Here is a 20,951-nt window from a genome sequence, read left to right as displayed (position 1 = left end):
TTCGACAGTTTTGTCATGAGCTGCATTAATTTGAAAAATAAACAAAACAACCCAAGGATGTTACAAAAGGTAAAGTTAAATACAATCCAAAAATATACGCTCAAGGCATAAAATGTTAGATTAAATAAAAATGGACAAAATAAATAGATATCCCTAACAGAAGCCATATTACTTGCATGAATGGGCCACTCTTAACTGTATTTTTCTAGCTGATGTTAATAGGAGTAACATTACTAAAACATAAAATAAGCTCTACTGCCACCTTAAGTAATTCTAGACCAGCTTTCTTACTTCAAGTTTCCATCATTATGCTCAAGAATAACAAAGAAGATATCATTCAATAAATTAATTTGGTTTTCACATCTGCCTACACACTACCAGGTTCCTGTTTAAGCTCTAACTGATATCAAACTATAAAATACAATAGTACTGTACCTCAGATTGCAGTTAGAGGGCAAATTAATTTTCTGACATCCCAGTGACAATTTTAGACTCAAGAAAAGACCTCCAGTACGAGAAACTGTTATTCAACATGCAAAACTCATTCTACAAAATCTCTAAGCAATAGTCCAAGTATGAATTCCTTCACAGGGACAATGCTTGGCTCACTAACTGCGTTGTCTTCCCAACTCAAATACTGAAGATTGCTTGTGAAGCATGCCCCATCAAATAAACTCTCAACATTTAACATTCTGTTGCTCTTTTCTATAAAAATAAAACAGGTGGAGCTGCGAAAAAAGAAGAGATGAGCAGTGCACTGTGACAAAATGCAAAAATGTTTACAGAATTTGTACAATCAAAACCATGCAGTGAGCTGGAAAAATTTCAATAAGAATGACACTAACCATAGGCAATGACAAAAGCCTATACAATGAAATTATGGTAGAAATTGTGGCAATGCAAATGTGAAAGGTAACAGAAGAACCACAGATGTATAAACAAACTAAAGAAAACTGATATACTGATCAAATACCAGTGAAAAGTTGCCTGAACAAAGGATACAACAGTGGAGGGTGTCACCTGCTCCGGAAAAGTAAAAAGGAAAGGGAAGGCTTTCAAGACATCTGGCACTATGGTTAAACAAGGAGCAGGATATCTTTTTCTCTCCTCATAATAAAAATGGTAGGATCTTGAGGTATTATACCTAAATAAAGATATGGCTGGAGCTGAGAAGGAAATAAGAGTGCTGTACATTTTTTCTTGCTTTTGGTTTTATTTTAAGGATGAAAAGAAAACAGCCTAAATCTAGACAGGTAAAAATAATGTTAAGACAACAAATTAATCCAAAATCTGAGATACAAACAGAGTTGTTTGGTTATAAGAATAAATTAGAAAATAATGAGACGATACTCATGCCAACATAAGAGTGGCTTACTCTAGCTAAGAACTCCCAATGACCAGATGGATACAAATCTGGCATAACAAGTAAGTTTAATATAAAGAAATAAAACAATTACATATACACAAAGATGTGTAAAAGTAAACTATCTGGACAATGAAAATAAGTGTGAAGACAACCCAAAAGGAAAAAGAAAAAATCAGAAAAAAACTTTCAGAAAGTATAGAAAGATATATACTGTATAAACACAGTGCTAGCACCAAGACATACTTACAGTACTAGGAGTTGACTGATGCCAGTACCAAATCCAAAAGAAGTTCAGGATTAGAAATGCAAAACAAGAATAGCTCTGGAGTAAAAAGATGGCTCTAAAACCCCCACATAAAATGTAATTGTTGGGGCATTCACAAAAAAGGAAGAATTATAAATTGAATTTTTGGAAGTAAAGGCCACTAGAACTCGTAAAATTTGAGGTTTAGACAGTTAGCCAAATTTTAAAAGACAGACTGAGGAAAATTCTGTTCATGAAATGAAGGAAACACTTCTAATGCCTAGATTCTTATTAGAAAAGTTTTCCATGAATTATACAGTACAGCTGAGTAACTATTTCACATTTGATAGCAAGCTAAAATTCCTGGAGGATATATTGTTTAATGAATTGATGACCTTCCAAATAAAGACACCAGATTTTGTAATATACAATTTCCACTTTATCAACCTTTCGAACAGCCCTAGAGGAGTTAAGAACTTTAATTCAGTAGTTTGGTCGAACAATTTAATAATAATAATTATAATAATAATAATAATAATAATAATAATAATAATAATAATAATAATAATAATAATAATAATAATAATACACTTTACCATTAGGAAACTAACTAAGTTACATACCCAAGATATTACCAATGCAAAAAGCAGGTAGTGTTCTAAAAGGAAAACAAAGCCAGGTATGTAAAATACAATTTACTTGTAACTTCAATACCTTGTAAGTTTTCCACGTCAAAAACTGGTTTTCTGGCTACAGTAAAAAGAAAAGTGCTTGAGTAAGACCTCCCAACTACTCTTGGCTGATTTTCCATTAAAAGCAAAACAATGAATGTATCTACAGCAGCATCACTGTTAATCTTTCCACCAAAAGGGTAGGAAATGTACTGAATGCCCACACAGTAAACGTCCGTATTCTGGGAGGAGAGATGGCCACCACTCCCCTCAAATAGCTAAAACTGTGAATACTTAAACCTCTAAAACACTTAGAATCATTTATTTTGATAGTTCCAAATAAAAAAATCTAAAAATGCTTATACCTGAGTATTTAATAGTTTTATCAAAAGTGCATTTATCAAGTAAAAATTATATGAAATGATATTTTTAAGGATAAAATAAAGTTTGTACATACTACCGCAGATATATACTTAGCTATAGTCTCCGACGTTCCCGACAAATTCAAATTTCGCGGCACAGCGACAGGTAGGTCAGGTGATCTACCTTTCCCGCCGGCTGGGTGGGAATAGGAACATTCCCGTTTTCATGTCAGATTTTCTCTTCCACCCCTGTCTCCTGAGGGGAGGCTGGGCGGGCCATTAATCGTATATATCTGCCAGGTAAGTATGTACAAAAACTTTTTTCATCATAAAATATCACCCTGTCAAGTAACCATCGTCAGATATAACTTATTGATTAGCACCCTTGGAGGAGGGCAAGAGACAGCTAAGGGAAAACAGGAAAACAACATATGTTGTAAGGAATAAAAACCCATGGATTTCTTACCTGATTGGGCAGAAGACTTCATGGATACTGTCTATGAGTCTGCATGCCTCCGGAGCTTCAGCGAGACGTGACCTAAGACTGACAGTTCCTGGATCATATCAATGGGGCAAAACCCACTTGCATGATAGAGCCTGTTATGGATCGTGTCAATGGGGCTTAACCCGCTTACATGACAGAGCCCTTTACTCTGTATCATATCAATGGGGGCTATCCCTCTTACATGACAGAGCTAGGTAATAAAAATACAAGGAGCTAACAGCCAAACCGACCACCTGACCAAGCCTAACATTGTTAGTATTACGAGATGAAAAGGAGTCAGACCTTCAATTTCTTCCAACCGACCATAAAAACACAACAAACAATTAAATAACACTCGATTAAATAGGATTAGCTTCAGCTCTTGACCCAGCACCAATCCGCAGATACGTAAGCTCCAAGAGAGAAAGCACTTCTCATATGTCACGAACATCTCTCAAAATAATGAGAAGCTTAAACACTGAGTTACATCTCCAGTAAGTAGAGTCCACAATGACTGAGAGACCAAGACTTTGTGGAAAGCCAGAGAAGTAGCTATGGCTCTCACCTCATGAGCATTAACTCTTAGGGGCTGAAAATGTTCATCTTTAATGAAAGATGAGCCTCTTTGATGACGTCTCTGAATGAAGAAGGCTCAGGCATTCTTGGAAATCGCTCTTGAAAGGATCTTGACCGAGCACCAGAGACAATTGGTATTGCCTCCCAGCTGTTTCTTTCTCTCAAATAATGTCTAACTTCTTACTGGACAGAGTGTGTTTCAGCTCCTGTCCTGTTAAAGCAGAAAGTCCTTTTTGACCTCAAAACTCTTGGCCATGGTTTTGAAGGGTTCTCATTCTTTGCTAAGAAGAGGGGGCTTGAAGGAGCAAATCGCAGAGTCCTTCTTAAACCTACAGAACCTTCCAAAGCCTGTAATCACTTCACTCTTTTGGCAGAAGCAAGAGCGAAAGGAACAAAGATTTTCTGGTTAAATCCCTGAAAAGAAGCCTGGTCGAGGAGGCTCAAACTGTTTTGGACATCAGGAATTTACAATACCACGCCCAAATTCCAGCTGGGAGGTCTGAGGACTTATTTTTGACGTTTCAAAGACCTGATAAGGTCGTGAAGGTCTTTATTATCCGAGATGATGTCAGACCTCTGTGTCCTAAAAACAGAAGAAAGCATACCCTGCACCCCTTAATGGTGAACCGCAAGATTGCACTGTTCCCTAAGTAGATAAGGAATCAGCGATCTCCATTGCCAGAGAGGTACTGGAAGAGGACATTTTCTTAGATCGGCACCATCTCCTAAAAACCTCCCACTGACTGGTAGAGGCGCAAGGTAGAAAGATCTTCTGGCTCTGGCGAGAGCCCTGCAGCCTTGTCGCGAAAATCGCTTCTCTAACCAGTCCTTCCCGACAGTCTGAAGGCAGTTAGGTTTTAGAGCGGGGAAGGTTCTTGTGATACGGCTGCAAGAGGGGCTGTTTGAGAAGATCGCTCCTGATCATCCATTCCAGTACCTCTGTGAACCGTCCCTGGATGGCCAAGGGAGCGACCAGGTGAGTTTGGTGCCCTTTGACGAAAAAACTTCCTGTTACCTCCCCCATCTTGAACGGGGAAAAGCGTTAACCGCGTCTAGACCTTCCCAATCTAGAGAAGGCCGTCTATTGCTACTGCTCTGGGGTCCGAGATTGTAAGCAGTAGTTTCTCAGTCTCTTGTTCCAATGGTTGCGAAGAGGTCTACATATTGAGTCTCCCAAAGGCTCCACAGCCTTTCTGAAACCTCGGTTGAAGGAATCAATTTCTGTGGGAAGAACTTGGTCTTTCCTGCTCAGCAGGTCTGCTCTCACATTCCTTTCTGTGAACAAATCTGGTGAGGGAGAATGATGTTTCTCTCCCCGCCCACAACAGCAACATTCCTTGCTGCAATGTAAAGGGAGAAGGAGTGCGTCCCTCCTCACTTTCTGATATAGCAGGGCTGTGGTGTTGGACTTGACTAGTGGCCCTTGACCAGGATTCCGATCTGAGAGCTAGATGGATAGCTGACAGCTCTTTCATGTTGATGTGCCAGGTCATCTGATCCTGTCCCAGGTGCCTGACACTTCTTCCGAGCCTAGTGTCGCTCTCAACCCACTCCGACGCGTCTGAAAACAAACACTAGGCGAGGCTCGGTTATTGAAGAGGAATTCCTAGACCCAGTTTCTTTTGGGGTCCAACCACCAATGGAGATGTTCCTTTACTTGAAATGAAATGTGGAAGGAATCTGCAAATCTTGGGACCTCGATCCCAAGATTCTTTCAGGAAGAACTGAAGAGGTCACAGGTGAAGCCTTCCCAGAGAAACAAACTGTTCCAGGAGGAAATGGTCACAACAGACTCATCCATTCCCTTATGAACAACTGTCTTTCTCTAGAAGTCTGTCACCTTTTGCAGGCAGCGTTCCCTTCCTTTCCAGGGAGGGAAACGCTCGAAAACCTCTGAGAACCATCAGAATGCAGGTAGACAATTTCCTGCTGAGGAAATCATCTGAGACTTCTCGAGGTTTTACAAAAGTCCCAGACTGGATCAGGTTTAAGTCCGAGAAAGTCCTCCAGACAACGTTCTTCAGATTGGACCAGAATCCAGTCACCGAGATACAAGGAATCCTACCCCTCAAATGCAACCAGTGAGCTACATTTTTCAGAATGCTCGTGAATACTTAGGGAGTCGGAAAGTCGAAGCACAGAGCCCTGAACTGAAAAGGTTCTGCCGTCTACCATGAACCTGAGGTACTTCCTGGAGGAGGGATGGATGGGATGTGGAAGTAAGCATCCTGAAGGTCCAGGGACACCATCCAATCTCCTGACGAAGACGAACAGAACTGAAGATGTCGTCTCCATCGAGAATTTCTTGATTCACGACAAAAGAGTTCAGGGCGCTCATGTCAAAACCGTCTCCACCCTCCCCGGATTTTGGCACAAAAAAGAAAGCCGGTTGAAAAACCCGGGGAATGGAGATCTTGCACCAGTTCTATGGCTGCTTTTCCAGCATTTGTTCGACGGCTGGCAGAAGGCCTTGCCTCGCACAGGATCCTTGTATCTCGCCGATAACTCCCTTGGAGTTGTTTGTCAAGGGAGGTCTTCGAAGGGGATGAGATAGCCCTTTCTCAGAATTGAGAGGACCAGTTCCGCCAAATCTCTGTGCCCAGGCCCTCGGCAACTTTAGAAGTCTGGCACCTACTGGAAGTCTGGAGGACTTGAGGATCACTTTGACTTCCTGGACCGGGAGTCCTGAAGGTCTTCCTCTTCTCTCTGGTCTGCGCCTCCTAAAAGATCTGGATCCACTTAAAGGGCCTGAAAGGTCTTCTCCTTCTTTCAGCAAGTGGGGCGCTATGGTCTCATCCTCTTCGAGGACTGAGCCAGCAGATCCTGGGACGCCTTCTCAGATAAAGACCTAGAAATCTCCTTCAACAGTCTTGTGGAAAAGATAGTGAAAGAGGCGCCGTACAGGAGGGAGACCTTCTGGAGGAATACCGATTTGGACAACAGGAGCTGAATACTGACCTCTTCTTCGGCAGGCCAGTGCCGAAAAAGGGAAGCGATCTCCAGTCGAGCCGTCCTTCACAGCCTTGTCCAAGCAAGACAAAACGCTGCTGAGGTCCTCCATACTGACTGAATCCTCTTCAAGACTCCTCTTGGCTAAGGCCCCAAGAGACCAGTCCATGAAGCTGAAGACTTCCAGCCTACTGTGAGCTGCCCTTGAGGAAATGGTCAGTTCACAAATCCCAAGAAGCCTTGGCGGGTAACTGGAGAGTCTTCTGGAAGAATCCACCAGCGAAGAAAAGTCTGAGCCAGCAGATGAGGGGAGAGCCAACCCCATCAGTTCCCTGTCTCATACCAAATTCCCGCTCTTCCAGAGAGTCTGAAGGAGGCAAGGAGAAACAGTCTTGCCATCCTTCTTAGACTGGAAGCCACTCTCCAGAAACCCTTAAACGCTTTCTTCATGGAGATCGTAGGACGCATCTTAACTAGAGGAAGATTTAGAGCCTTGGTGCTCAAAGCATTGAACCAGGAGAAGGAGGAGAAGCAGGCTTGGGGATTCTCCAAACTCCTGAACAGAAAAGCGCTAACCTCTTGTAGCTGAAACACTAATATTCTTGGGGATTCGTCCTCGATAACGCCTGTAGACCAGAAGGAGGAGGAGAACGTCTAGAAGTAAGAGGGGCACTTGCCAGAAGAAGAGCGCCTAGAAGGAGAGGAGCCTTGACCACTGAAGAGCGACGATCGGAGAGAGGCGCCAGAAGCTGACTGGCGCCTGACAGAGAAGAGTCGATCGGAACCAGCCTTGCCAGGGAGGCGCCTAACAGGCGAAGGGAGGCTGGGGGAGGAACTACGAGGCCCAAACGAGCAGAGAAGAGTTTGTCTGTGGAGAAAGTATCTCCAATAGGAAGACCGAAGCGGCGGCGATGAAGCGCAGCCTGGGTGGGGCGCTGTGAGAGCGAGGAAGAGCGAAGAGAAGCACTGCAAGGAGAGGAGCGCCTAAAGGAGAGCACTCTGCACAAGGGGGGCGCTACCAGGAGAAGAGCCTGGACGGAGGACAATGATGCGCCAGCAGGAGGCCTGGAAGGAGAGAACACCTGCTGCTGGAGGGCGCTTAACAGGAAAAGAGGAAGACCTTGCTGGGAGAAGGGATGTCTCTTGGAGGACTTGATCGGAAGAGAGGCATCCTTCCGAAGTAGAAGAGCTCTTTGATAAAGAGCCAGCAAGAGCAGCAGTTGAGCCTGGAGGCCGACCAGATCTGCTTAGTGGACTCCTGAACTCCTGAAGAAGAAGAGGGGATCTTTGGGTTCTCTTCTGAGAAACAGGAGAACCTTCTGGAAAGCTCAGGGCTAGAGCCAATCACGTCTCCTCTAGGCGCCTTCCAAGTCCTCTTCAAGGATGGCGACTCCTCAACACTCAGCCACGTTTGGGAGAAGACGAAGCAGAAGATGAAAAACACTTCTTTAGATCCACTTTTCGGCGATCGGGGCAGCCTGGGACGATCAACAGGCCTGCGAAGGGGCGCCTGACCGTTAGGAATGCTCTTCATCCCCTTGCGTATCGGCATTCCTCTTCCACTGGGTCCTGGAGTTGGAAGAGGTCTCAGGCCTAGGAGCGATGCGGAGCTTGGTCAGACGCCCCCTCCACTACACTGGGGACACTACTAAAAATCACTATCACTTCTCGCCTTTTATCTCGCCATAAGCGGCCTAAGCTGAGATTGCATCTTGCGGATCGTGGCCTTCATGGCAGCTATCTCAGACGACAGATACAGGTTCGACGAAGGGTGAAGTGCTGAAACAAGAGGAGTGACAGGAGAATCTGGAAGAGTGTTGATTCTAATCCCTCCTTGGAAAGAGACCTACTAGCGCTTCTAGAAGAAGCCTTCCTAACTCTGTCGCTTCTCCAACTTGCGTACGCAAGAGTTCAACGCCATTTCCAGTTCGATGAGATTCTCATTCAACACGTGTTCTCAAGAGCATTCATTCTCCTACACACTCGAACACACAGAATGAGGATCACGAGCTTTCGGTATCTCACCTTACAATCAGACCTAACACACACACGAAACACGATTGCAACATTCATTTCAGACATCTTTAAAGAAAAATCCTAAGCCAAAATTCAAAAAACAATCCACAAAAGCGTATGCCAAGCCAAAGATCCAATACGTCACCAAAGGTCAGTCCAAAATAAATCATTAGCAAGCGAAAAAACGAAAATCAAGGCAGGAGGAACCAACAACAGATGTTGCCAGAACCAGCGACAGAGAAAATCTGATTAGAAAACGGGAATGGTTCCTATTCCCGCCACCCAGCAGCGGGAAAGGTAGATCACCTGACCTACCTGTCGCGTGTGCCGCGAAATTTGAAATTCTGTCGGGAACGTCGGAGACTATAGCTAAGTATATATCTGCCGGGTAAGTTACTTGTGCAAAAATACAGAAATTAGTGAATATTTCCTCAATGAAAAATACCGTGAATGGGCAAATTTTCCGTGAATAATGTGTATATATGTTCCATAGAGAAATTCACGAATTGGCGAGTCACGAATCGAGAACAAAATACAGGGGGTTTACTGTATTCTAAACACCATACAAATCCAAATGGATTTTAAAAAGTTGTTCTAGACTTGTACTAACAATCCAGGATACAGTGTCCGGATATTTCCAAATAAAAAAATCAGTCTGTGTTAATGCACCAATAAACAATCTGCCTTTCGTACAAAATCTTCAAAAATCTTGTGTACTAATGGCAACACAGGTCAAATTACTGTTGTTACTGTCTGACCAATTTCATAACTGACTTTAGATTACCGTGCTACAAATATCTTATACCTAGGCAACATGCTGCAGAGGTGCAATGTCAAACTTGGAGGCAAAGCACAATACTTATTCCTTTTCAGACAGATTATCCTGAACCTATTTTTGTTTAATGTTTTACTAGCCTTTAAGTACATGCTGATTTTCAAGTCAAAGTGTCTTTTAAGATATTCCAAAAGATATTAACTGAAATTAAAAAATTCGTTTTTTAAAATTCTAGTATTTCAAATTTAATTTTCTTTTCACTCTCACCTATAATGATAAGAACCATCTGCAATGTACAAAATGTTCACAAGTTGTCAGCAATACTTCTATCAATATATCTTATTCTTTACTTCAGACATCACTAAGCATATGCTGTCTCCTTAACTGTAATTAGTTGGCTTACTTGTGGGGCATTCTTAATATTCTGAAACAAAAGTTGTGACCAATCCTAAAACATTTTAATGTTTAATATATATTTCAATGATTCAAGCTTTTTTGTAGAAAAAAAATGGGGGGGACAAATTAACATAAGTTCTATATTTTGTAAACTTTTGTAAATAAAGTTTTCAGTTTTAACCTTTTGACCAGAGACATTACAAAGATTTAATAATATTTGTGTAACCACAGTTGCTTAAGGAAATTGAAAGAAATTTCTTAATACTTACAGCTTTCAACCTAGAGTCCAGGAAATCCAGCAACTTCAAAATGACGGTCATATCTTTGCCATCATATTCACAGCTACGCTCATCAAGAGCCTGATTTTCACTGACTTCTGTGAAGCAAGCTGCTTCAACCAGAGCCGTTGCTCCAGCAACAGGCTGTGTCGTGACAACAGGTGGGGGTGGTGGCAAACCATGCTCTGAATTGGCTTGGGGCATGTCAGACAACAGTTCCTCATACATATTGGGTGGCATGACAAGGAGTAAATTCACGGTGTTACTGTAAGAATTTGGGACAAGTAGAAAACATACTTAACACACAAGTTAACAATTTGATATGATGGAGTTAAGAAACAACAAAAAGAAAAAAATTCAGGCCAAGGCTGTAATATTATGGATAATCAAGTAGCTACTACAATATACCTTTTCAATACTATTCATGAGGACATTAGATGTTTTGATACCTTTACTAACAGGTATCTTATAATAAAAATATGAAATGGAAGACTTTGAAATAAAATATGAGTACTGCACCAACTATAAGAAAACAGGTAATAAAATAAAGTCACCTGTGAAGTGTATCTGTCTTTTCTGGGCATCGAGTAGTAGCCAAGAGGAGAGAGCGAAGGATGCTTATAAGGCGAAGACAGTGGCTGTCCTCTTCTTCATCTGGGCTGTTCTTGTCAATGTGTAAAACCAAGTTATATAAAACCTTCAGGACCTCATTCACCAACTCAGCTTGTTCATCCTAAAAAAGAAAGTATAAACCACATGCATACAGGAGAGCAACTGGAATTTTTTGTACTGCACAACCAGTGATATACAGGTAGTCCCCAGTTTACGATGGGGGTTCTGTTTTTACGCCGAATCTTAACCGAAAATCGCCGTAAACAGAAAAATCATCAAAAATCGTCAAAAATCCTAAGAAAACCTTACTTTTAATGCTTAGGGTGTATTGATAATTTCTGATGTATCTACAGTATTTGAAAAGAGTCATAACCTCAGAACATCGTAAGCCAGACCCTTCATAAACCGGGGACTGCCTGTAATACATTTTGACTATAAAAAGTATTTTTTCATACACATTTATTCCTAAGGGATATACATAAGACATTATAACAGAATTTAAATCCCCATCTACAACTTACATTGAAAATTACTGGAGCTGGAGCATAGCCATTCACAAGCTGGAGTTCACTTTCTTCTTGTGATGTTTTCAAAGAAAGATCCAACACTTCTATCAAGTAAGTAAGCCCATGATACTCACTTCGCAACCGAGGTCTGCCAATAAAGATTGACAACATTATTCACAAAGGCTTACAAAGAAGTCTACCTGACGCATCATAGCAAATGTATGATAAAAGAAAATATATAAGACTGAATATCTTGCTGTTCTGTACACTTACAATTTCAGCTCTATGTAAATTATGGACCTGAACTAATACATGAACACAAAAGACAGGGGCCCCCAATTTAAACATTCTGAAATGAATAGGATTAAACAACAAACTGATCTACATCCACGAATCTTATAAGAGATCTTAAATTGAGACAATAGTGTATAAAGTACCTGAGTCACATTTCAAGAATTGGGTGCCTCAAAGTATTTTTCTGGAATGCAGGAGAAAATAAAATATGAATCCAACTGAAAAGAAAAGATGAATTACACATCAGTTTCATGTTCAAAACTTCATATGAGAAAGCACTGGAAAGAAATTCTCTTAACATTGTGATCGGTACAGATCACTTTTGCCAATGATAATACAGGTATATGTGTACATGAGTCACCATCTATCCCATACCTTATTTGGCATACTTCAGATGGCACTAAGGGTTCCAATGTCTCTTGAGATCATGGAGGCAATATTTTCTACCTTTTCTCTTACATAAATTTCCAGTGATCTTTTTCCACCTACTTCTTTAACTTTAACATGCTTCAAAATTGACCCTTGCTTGAGAACAAATCCTTTGCATAAGCCCTTCAAGAGTAATGACAAAACACAGGCAAGCTCTTTTTTTTACTTAAAAAAAAAAGGTTTAGTGTCCCATATCAAACTACTGCACATTGCAAAATGTAAAATTTACTACAAGAACATAATGGCCCTGCATTTTCCTTCTGTTGGAAATATAGCAAACATTTTAAAATTTTCTCTGGATTCTAGATTCACTTGAATGGGAGAAGCACTCCAACATGGCTGATCTTTACCTCTTCAAAGAAAAACATATTTTCACAAAATTTGCCAACAGTTTTCCTTTTTTAAGATTCTCTATCTTTCTTTCAATTTTTAAGTTAGTGGGCAAGCAGCCTCTGAGTCTAAATTATCATGGTTTGCACAGGATTATTCTATATGAATACCTTAACCATCATGTACAGCATAAAAAGAGCAAATTTAATTATAAACTGAATACAAGAACCTGAAGCAGTACTTACTTCCAGCTGAAGACATCCAGCTAAATAGTGACATCATGCACATGCACCATACACCAACATCTGACACAGAGGCTAAGCAGTTTTACTCTAAAAAGAGATAAGGGAACAGAAGGGTAGGAAGGCTACACCCAAGCTATAGCAAATTAGCAAAACTATACTAAACACAGCAACTTTTTATTTGCAACATAGTTACCATAAAAAAACTGGTAAAACAAGAAAAAATAATTCTAGTAAAAAAAGAGAGATGCAGTCATCTGAAGTTACTCTGATAGTAACTCACCATCAACTTGATACTTTCTATAAATGAACAAGTCTGCTCTAGTGTAGTCTTAGCTGCATATCCTTGAAAATAAAGACTGATACAATTTTACAAAATAGGATCTCTCAAAGCACGCAAAATTAAGAACAAAGACAAACCAATTTCTACTAGCAATATGCAATAATACAGATTATTAAAAAAGTATAATTATAACTGAAGAACAAACTTGGAGTGCTGGTTAGGACGCTGCACTCTGTAAAATCAGCTACAGTAATTTCATAGATGCTTGGCCTAACATTTCCCTTCTGCCCCTTCTAAACAAAACCTGACAAATGCTTACCTTATATCAGCACAAACAGCAGTGAGAAGGAAGAGCAATCTCATATCAAAGTACTTGACAACATGGGGCAGATCTGGGTCCTTAAAAGTCTTCAAGCGACACATCAACCCAGGGATGCAGGAGTTGACGCAGCACATGCGTTGGATTGCCTTACTGTTGTATACAAGATTACTCAAACACTTCTGTGCTTCAGTAACCACTGAAAATACAAAAATAGTTGCAGATGTAAAAAAGACAGAACACTGTATAAGGATACGAGGATTAAACTGAAAAAACAAATATTTCATGTTTCAGTTTTCTTTCAGATGATGCAAGGCATGGAATACCATTAGCAAAGTAAGAATACAATACCATATAATATATACAATACACAGTGCAATGTGCTTGAATAATACAGCTTAATCAAGCTAAGAATTCAAAAAGCAAAGATATTTTTAGGTTACTGGTACTTATCATTCACAATGTAAAATATGAAAATGTTCATGATAAAATTAATTACACTATTTGGATAATTACCTATTGTTAAAGTTAGCTTATATCTTTGTGCCATTAGGTGCAATCGGCATTCAAAATAAAAAAAAAAACATTGCTTGGCTAACCTGCGAGAACTGTCTCTGTAATCACCTGTTTCCCACCAGGTGGGGTTGTAATGTTTACGTTCTTGCCAGAATTCTTCATGAGCACCCACTAAGATATGGGGAGGCTGCGTGGGTTTCCACTTTAACACTAGGTAAGTATCCAAATAATTGATTTTATCATGAAAATTTTCATTATTTCGAATGAATCTTACCTACTGTTAAAGTTAGCTGACTTACCACACTGAATGAGAATGGTGGGTTAGTGTGGACAGAGAAACAATGTTCAGCCAAGCGAACTAAAAGCTTTCCAATGAGAGGAAAAAAGCTTCTCAACATTCCTGCCTGTTGCGTGATCCTTGCTGGCAATTACTGACGCCAGTGTAAGGCCCTTGTGGTGAGACTTATCAGAGGATCCTTACAGGGAAAAAAGGACTCTATATCTCGTAGAGTACTAGTGACTCCTGTGCCTAAGTTGAAAGCCCATAATCGACAGTCCAAAATTAAAGACAACTACCACCTTCATATATGAAGGTGCACTCCTATTCACCAGTGTGTACCTTCATGCACCCAAAATTCAATACATAGTGGGATTTCCTAACAACTAATGATAAGATAGAAAGCAAGCTTACTATCATATTTGGTTCAAGAGAAAGCATCCACACCACAATGATAGGACTAAGGGCTTTGCACCTCTTGCTAGATTTGAACATTCACAAATAATATGAGTCAACAACAGTTACATCTCTTCTGAACTGCATGACAACCTTCTCTAGTGAAAGATTTTAAAGGATATAAAGATGTAGTTGTGTACAGACACCATGAGGATTATTTTCAAAAGTGGTAAAAGCGCAGGAACAGGAACCAAATCTGTGTGCACTGACTTAAGGATTCTTGGACACAGGAGTGTTTGGCCTACTAACACCACAGATAAATACTTAACTCCTCCTCTTAAAGATTTATATTTGTCTGCGTAAACCCTTAAGACTTCTAACTGGACATAAGACAGATACTTCTTCCTTGCCTGCTAAAGCAATTTGATTAACCCTTAAACGCCGAGCCTCTATTTACAAAAAAACGTCTCCCTATGCAATGAAAGAAAAGAAAGAGGTTGCCAAGCGGAAAAAAGTTTTTTTAAAAATCACAGCACGCTTAGTTTTTAAGATTAAGAGTTCATTTTGGCTCCTTTTTGTCATTGCCTGAAGTTTAGTATGCAACCATCAGAAATGAAAAAATATCATTATCATATATAAATATTGGAATATATGACAGCAAAAAAAACTCATATATAATTGTATACAAATCGCTGTAAGCAAAACGGTTAAAGCTAATGAGTTACTTTTTTTAGTTGTATTGTACACTAAAATTGCGATGATTTTGGTATATAACAGATTGTAAAACGATCAAAGCAACACAGAAAAAATATTATCACAAAATGGTGCATGAATTAACAATGAATAGCGGATAAAAAAATGTTTTTTAAAAATTCACCATAAATCGAAATATTGTGCTAGAGACTTCCCGTTTGTTGAAAAATGAAGCTAATTGATTGAATATTACTAGACTGTAAGCGTTTTTTTGCTTACAATTGCAGTTTTTGACCATTTCCGTCGAGTTAAAGTTGACCGAAAGTCGATTTTTTTCTATTTATCGTGATTTATATGAAAATATTTCAAAACTGATAAAAACTACAACCATGAGTTATTTTTTGTTGTATTGTACATGAAATTGCGCACATTTTCTTATTTAAAACTTTATGTAACGACTAATATAAAACGGTGCAAATATTACGACAACGTGACAAAAGAATTTCTGAGATGTTCGGCCGAGTTACCGCGAGGACGTAAGGAAAATGTTTTTTCAAAAATTCACCATAAATCGAAATATTGTGCTAGAGACATCAAATTTATTGCAAAATGAAGGTAAATGATTGAATATTACTAGAATGTAAGAGTTTTAGCTTCGAGTTAAAGTTGACCGAAGGTTGAAATTTTGGCAGTTATCGTGATTTATGTGAAAATATTTCAAAACTGATAAAAGCTACAACCATGAGATATTTTCTGTTGCATTCTACATGAAATTGTGCACATTTTCATATATAAAAGTTTATGTAACGACTAATGTAAAACGATGCAAACATTACGACAACGTGACGAAAGAATTTCTGAGATGTTCGGCCGAGTTACCGCGCGCAGATGTAAGGAAAAAGTTTTTTTTTTTCAGAAATTCACCATAAATCGAAATATTGTGCTAGCGACTTCCAGTTTGTTGCAAAATGAAGGTAAATGATTGAATATTACTAGAATGTAAGAGTTTTAGCTTATAATTGCGTTTTTTTACCATTTCGGTCGAGTTAAAGTTGACCGAAGGTTGAAATTTTGGCAGTTATTGTGATTTATATGAAAATATTTCAAAACTGATAAAAGCTACAACCATGAGTTATTTTCTGTTGTATTCTACATGAAATTGCGCACATTTCCATATATAAAACTTTATGTAAAGACTAATATAAAACGGTGCAAACATTACGACAACGTGACAAAAGAATTTCTGGCGCAGACGTAAGGAAAAAGTTTTTTTTCAAAAATTCACCATAAATCGAAATATTGTGCTAGAGACTTCCAATTTGTTGCAAAATGAAGGTAAATGATTGAATATTACTACAACGTAAGAGTTTTAGCTTACAATTGCGTTTTTTTACCATTTCGGTCAAGTCAAAGTTGACCGAAGGTTGAAATTTTGGCAGTTATCGTGGTTTATATGAAAATATTTCCAAACTGATAAAAGCTACAACCATGGGTTGTATTTTGCTGTATTTTACATTAAATTGCGCACATTTTCATATATAAAACTTTATGTAACGGCTAATATAAAACAGTGCAAAAATTACGACAAAATGACGAAAGAATTTCTGAAATTTTCGGAAGAGTTACCGCGCAGGCGTAAGGAAAAAGTTTTTTTCAAAAATTCACCATAAATCAAAATATTGTGCTAGAGACTTCCAATTTGTTGCAAAATGAAGGTACATGATTGAATATTACTAGAATGTAAGAGTTCTAGCTTACAATTGCGTTTTTCGACCATTTCGGTCGAGTCAAAGTTGACCGAAGGTTAAAATTTCTTGTAGTCGACGTACGGTACGTCCACTTGGCACCCAACAGACAATTTTAGTCGACGTATGATACGTCCAGTAGGCGTTTAAGGGTTAAGCAGTCACATATCTGGGAAGGGCTTTCACTTCTAATCTTTTCTTTAAGCAATGAAAGAAAAACGTGGGGTTGCCACTAAAACAAAGTCCACATACAAAAAAGGGCTTGAAGCTCACTAATATAAACCCTTAAGAGGTCTAACTGGACATAAGACAGCCACTTTACCATTGCCTACCAAAGCAGTTAATTTAGGCACTGTACAAATCTGAGAAGGGCTTTCACTTCTATATCTTTTCTCTAAGCAATGAAAGAAATACAAGAAGGGCTTAAAGCTCACTAACACACTTGCCTTCTTGACTTAAGGATTGCTTCCTTGGCCATTCTAGAAATGTCCTTAACTTGTAACATCCAATGACACTCTCCATGCGGTCAGATGAAGCAGGCAGAGGTTTGATGGAATCTTCTCAAATAAGATTGTTTGAAAAGATCTTCCCTGAATGGAAGAATAAGAGGAACATCTACCACCACAAGGAAAAGAAGTTAGGGGAACCATTCCCTTTGGGACCACCACCAAACTATCAAAATCATCCTTGTGTTCTGCAAAGCTCACAACTTGTTGAGAATTTCCTTAAAACAGCAGAGGAAAAACATAAATGGTCTAGATTTGACCATTCTGAAAGAAGATACCAACTGCCCATGCCTGAGGATCCTGGCATGGAGGGCAGTAAACTGGAAGAGTAGTGTTTTGGGCAGTTGTGAACAGACTGGTGTTTGGGTCTCCCCAGAGGTTCCACAACTTCTACCAAACCTGAGAAAAATGACACTATCTGACTGAAGACCTTGCCATTTTATGCTGAGTTGGTCTTCAATAACAATGTTTTTTGCTAGGACAAAATTAGGTAAAGGAATGATGATGCTGGGCTCTGTCCAAAGGAGAAGGAAATTTCTTTGATAGCCTGAACAAATCTCTTGATCTGTGTCTTCTTGTCATCTTATGTAAGAATCAAGAGGTTGAATTGTTGGAAAAGACTGCGATCGTATTGTCTCTGACTAGAGGTTCTGCTTGCATAAGACCATTCCAAACTGCCAAAAGCTGTAGGTTGTTTACCTTCCAACTCCCTGACATCAAATGTTTCTCAGAATGGCCCCTCAATCTGCCTCCCAGACATCTGAGGACACTGTAAGGTTCTTGAGGTCTGCAGGCCAACCCTTTAAAGTTCTCAAACGTAGTAGAAAATTGTCCGTCTATCTCTCTGTTGGAAAAATCCCAAAAAGAGAGGGCTAATCTTCATCCCCAGATAATTAACTGACTGGATTGCCCAGCTCTGAGGTTAGACATGAAACATAATTCTTCACCCACAAGGTCGTCAGAAACAAATTGGTGAAAACAAAGCTAGTTGTCCAACAATGAGAGAACTACTCTGATACCAAGCAGATGAATCCATCCTGCTAAAAACTCCAACACACAGGAGAATACTTTTCTTTGACTGAAGGTGTACCAGGATGTGGAAGTATGTGTCCTACATGTCCACAGAAAAATCCTTTGCCCTTCCAAAAGGCAGCCAGGACCAAACTAAATGACTCATCGAAAAGGTAGTAATATGAATAAACTTGTTGTGGATGGAAATGCCCATGGCTTGATGGCCTCGTTGCATAACAAATGTCCTATCTACCCCTTCCAACTCTGAACTTATCTCTGTGAAGTGTGTGGAGAGAAGGATATCAGGAAGTTGATAGGGGTAAAAAAAATAGCAAAAGGTACAAAGTATCCTTCCCTGAGAACCATAACTCTGCACACAGCCTTCTAAAGGATCCACACAGACTACTTGAACTGGGAGTTCAAAATATCAGTTATAGTTACATGTGTAATTTTTCCACTTAGAATGTGAGCCAGGTCACTAATGAAGCAGAACTCGAGAGTGGTTTGAGAAATTCTACATGAAACTTACATGCAAAAAAGGATGTAGGGGCAAGACCCTAGAGGGAAGACTTCACAGGTGGTGCTAAGATTTTTCTAATCTCCTGATTCAAGACATCTTAAGTAATGGACTTAAACACTTAGGGTTAAGGAGATAATGATTGAGCAGGGTTACTTTATATGAATTGTACACAACTGTTTCTGCTATTTTACAACTGAGTTGTAAAAGGAACAAAACATTCCTCTCATTAGCCTTGAAAGTAAGTCTATCAAGGAGAGGTTACAACTCTGATGCACCATCAAGAAACTCTTCATGAATAATATTTATAACTATGATCATCATCATTATCTCTTATATGTCTCTACTGTATACTGTAAACTAAAGAGCGCCGGTCAACAGATTCATGTTCGGCAAAAGGAAGTGAAAACAGAACATGAGCTATGTACCATTTAAATACTAAAGGAGAATCAATAAAATCACAATTGAAATCCCTCTAGTCTAAACAGAGGAACTGAGACGGAAGAAAACAGCAATCTACGGACGACGGTAGTGCTGCAAAAAAATGCAAGAGAAGGTGACATACCATGAGACGTCAGCAGTGATGCCACGGAATGCCAGTAGTATGTACCGTATGGCTGGAAGAGAGATGACTGGGTGGGGAAGGCAGAGGGTTCTTGCATGACGTCACCACATAACCATGATGACAGACAGAACTGTCTACACAACACTTAAGAGGCAATTGCCAGGAAGCGAGAACCATTCCTTCAGGCTAACTCACTCTAGATAAGCAAGCAGTGGAAGAGGAAAAGCCACTATTACAGAAAGGAATAATTGTCACAAGGTGACAAATACGAGGCGATGGAGGGGAAATCTGTGTAAGAGGGGGGAGGGTTACTGTCAGCTCGGAGGACGATACCGAGTAAGTAAATGATAACAGAAGAACTGACGTGCGGCTCAGAACTCCTGAGGTAAATGTAATATGTCTGCATCCTTAAATAACTCTACCATTTCACATACATCACTATCACTCACTCCAAACTGGATGACATGTGAGACAGTGAAGGTGAGCGTTAAACTACCAAATAACACCTCCGGAGGATGTGTCAAATTTGACCTGGAGAGACAGTTGAGAGAGGTGGCGAAGGGCACAGACCTTAGTCCTGAAACATGCCATGTGTAGACCAACAGGTCAAGGGCAGTCCAGAGGGCAGGCTACAGACAGATGCCAAGGTTCTGACACCTTCTCTCTCGTGGGGGAAACCAAAAAAGGTTTCACTATGGGGGGGGAATCTTCACACTAATATATCCATCAAATTTCTAACCACAATAAAATAATATTTATCAATTACCTATTACAGGTATTTTTCTCCTGAACCACATAGGGAGCAAAAGAAGGTGGAGCAGAAGGGTGGGAGAAAAATTAACCTAGGCTACCAGGTAGACTAATGGAGGAGGAGAAACAACACCAGAAGACAAAAGGAAAAGACTGAGTAGGGTTATGGTGTGCCCTAACATATTGTCTAAGTAATCTATTGGCCTCTAGCATCTTCCGATACTTCACAAAATTTTCATCCTCTCATCAGATCACTCCTTATTATCTTCACATCAAGAAAACCACACTCATGCCTCAACAGCTAGGCTAACACATATGTGGCCATCATGCACAACCGAAACATCTGGTTTCCACAAACTCTTTTGTATACAGCCTAATGCTTTCATCTCTGCTTGTTGTAGATGACATAATGCAAAAACAGAGAACAAGCACAATACCACACAGGAGAAAATCAGCCAGAAATCATCAAAATTACTACTAAAGCCAATTCACACCATCTGCATAAGGACATGGCATGAAGAATTCTGACAAGAATGTAAACATTCCAATGCCACCTGGTGGGAAGCAGGTGGTTACAGTGACAGTCCTAGCGGGTAAGCCTAGCGTTATTTTGTGTATTTTGAATGCCGATTGCACCTAATAGCGCGAAGATATATATAACAGTAGGTAAGATTCACTATAAATAACAGATAATCCAAATGCATTTCTGGTGCTATCTGGGTACTAGTAAGTCCCTAAATCAAAAATTAGCAACCAATATTCTCCAGTTGAAAGGTCCAGAGAATACTAGGTCAACCTACAAGAGGCCCACAATTTCTCTTTCTGCATAACCCAGATTATGTG

At 39.7% G+C, this 20,951-nt stretch overlaps 1 protein-coding gene across 1 annotated transcript in view; it reads right to left on the bottom strand.

The window, feature by feature from the left end:
• Positions 1-20,951, bottom strand: part of ric8a (ric8 guanine nucleotide exchange factor A) — a 77,694-nt gene that overhangs the window by 17,546 nt on the left and 39,197 nt on the right. Inside the window, exons 4-8 of the mRNA XM_067100113.1 lie at positions 13,133-13,331; positions 11,251-11,383; positions 10,672-10,850; positions 10,109-10,382; positions 2,325-2,360 (exon numbers count right to left, since the gene is read on the bottom strand). Of these exons, the coding sequence (XP_066956214.1) occupies positions 2,325-2,360; positions 10,109-10,382; positions 10,672-10,850; positions 11,251-11,383; positions 13,133-13,331 (821 nt within the window). The remainder of the gene's footprint in view (positions 1-2,324; positions 2,361-10,108; positions 10,383-10,671; positions 10,851-11,250; positions 11,384-13,132; positions 13,332-20,951) is intronic.

The sequence above is a fragment of the Macrobrachium rosenbergii genome, chromosome 56, assembly GCF_040412425.1.
Source record: "Macrobrachium rosenbergii isolate ZJJX-2024 chromosome 56, ASM4041242v1, whole genome shotgun sequence".
Taxonomy (NCBI): Eukaryota; Metazoa; Arthropoda; class Malacostraca; order Decapoda; family Palaemonidae; genus Macrobrachium; species Macrobrachium rosenbergii.
This window is presented reverse-complemented; position numbering and strand designations above follow the sequence as displayed.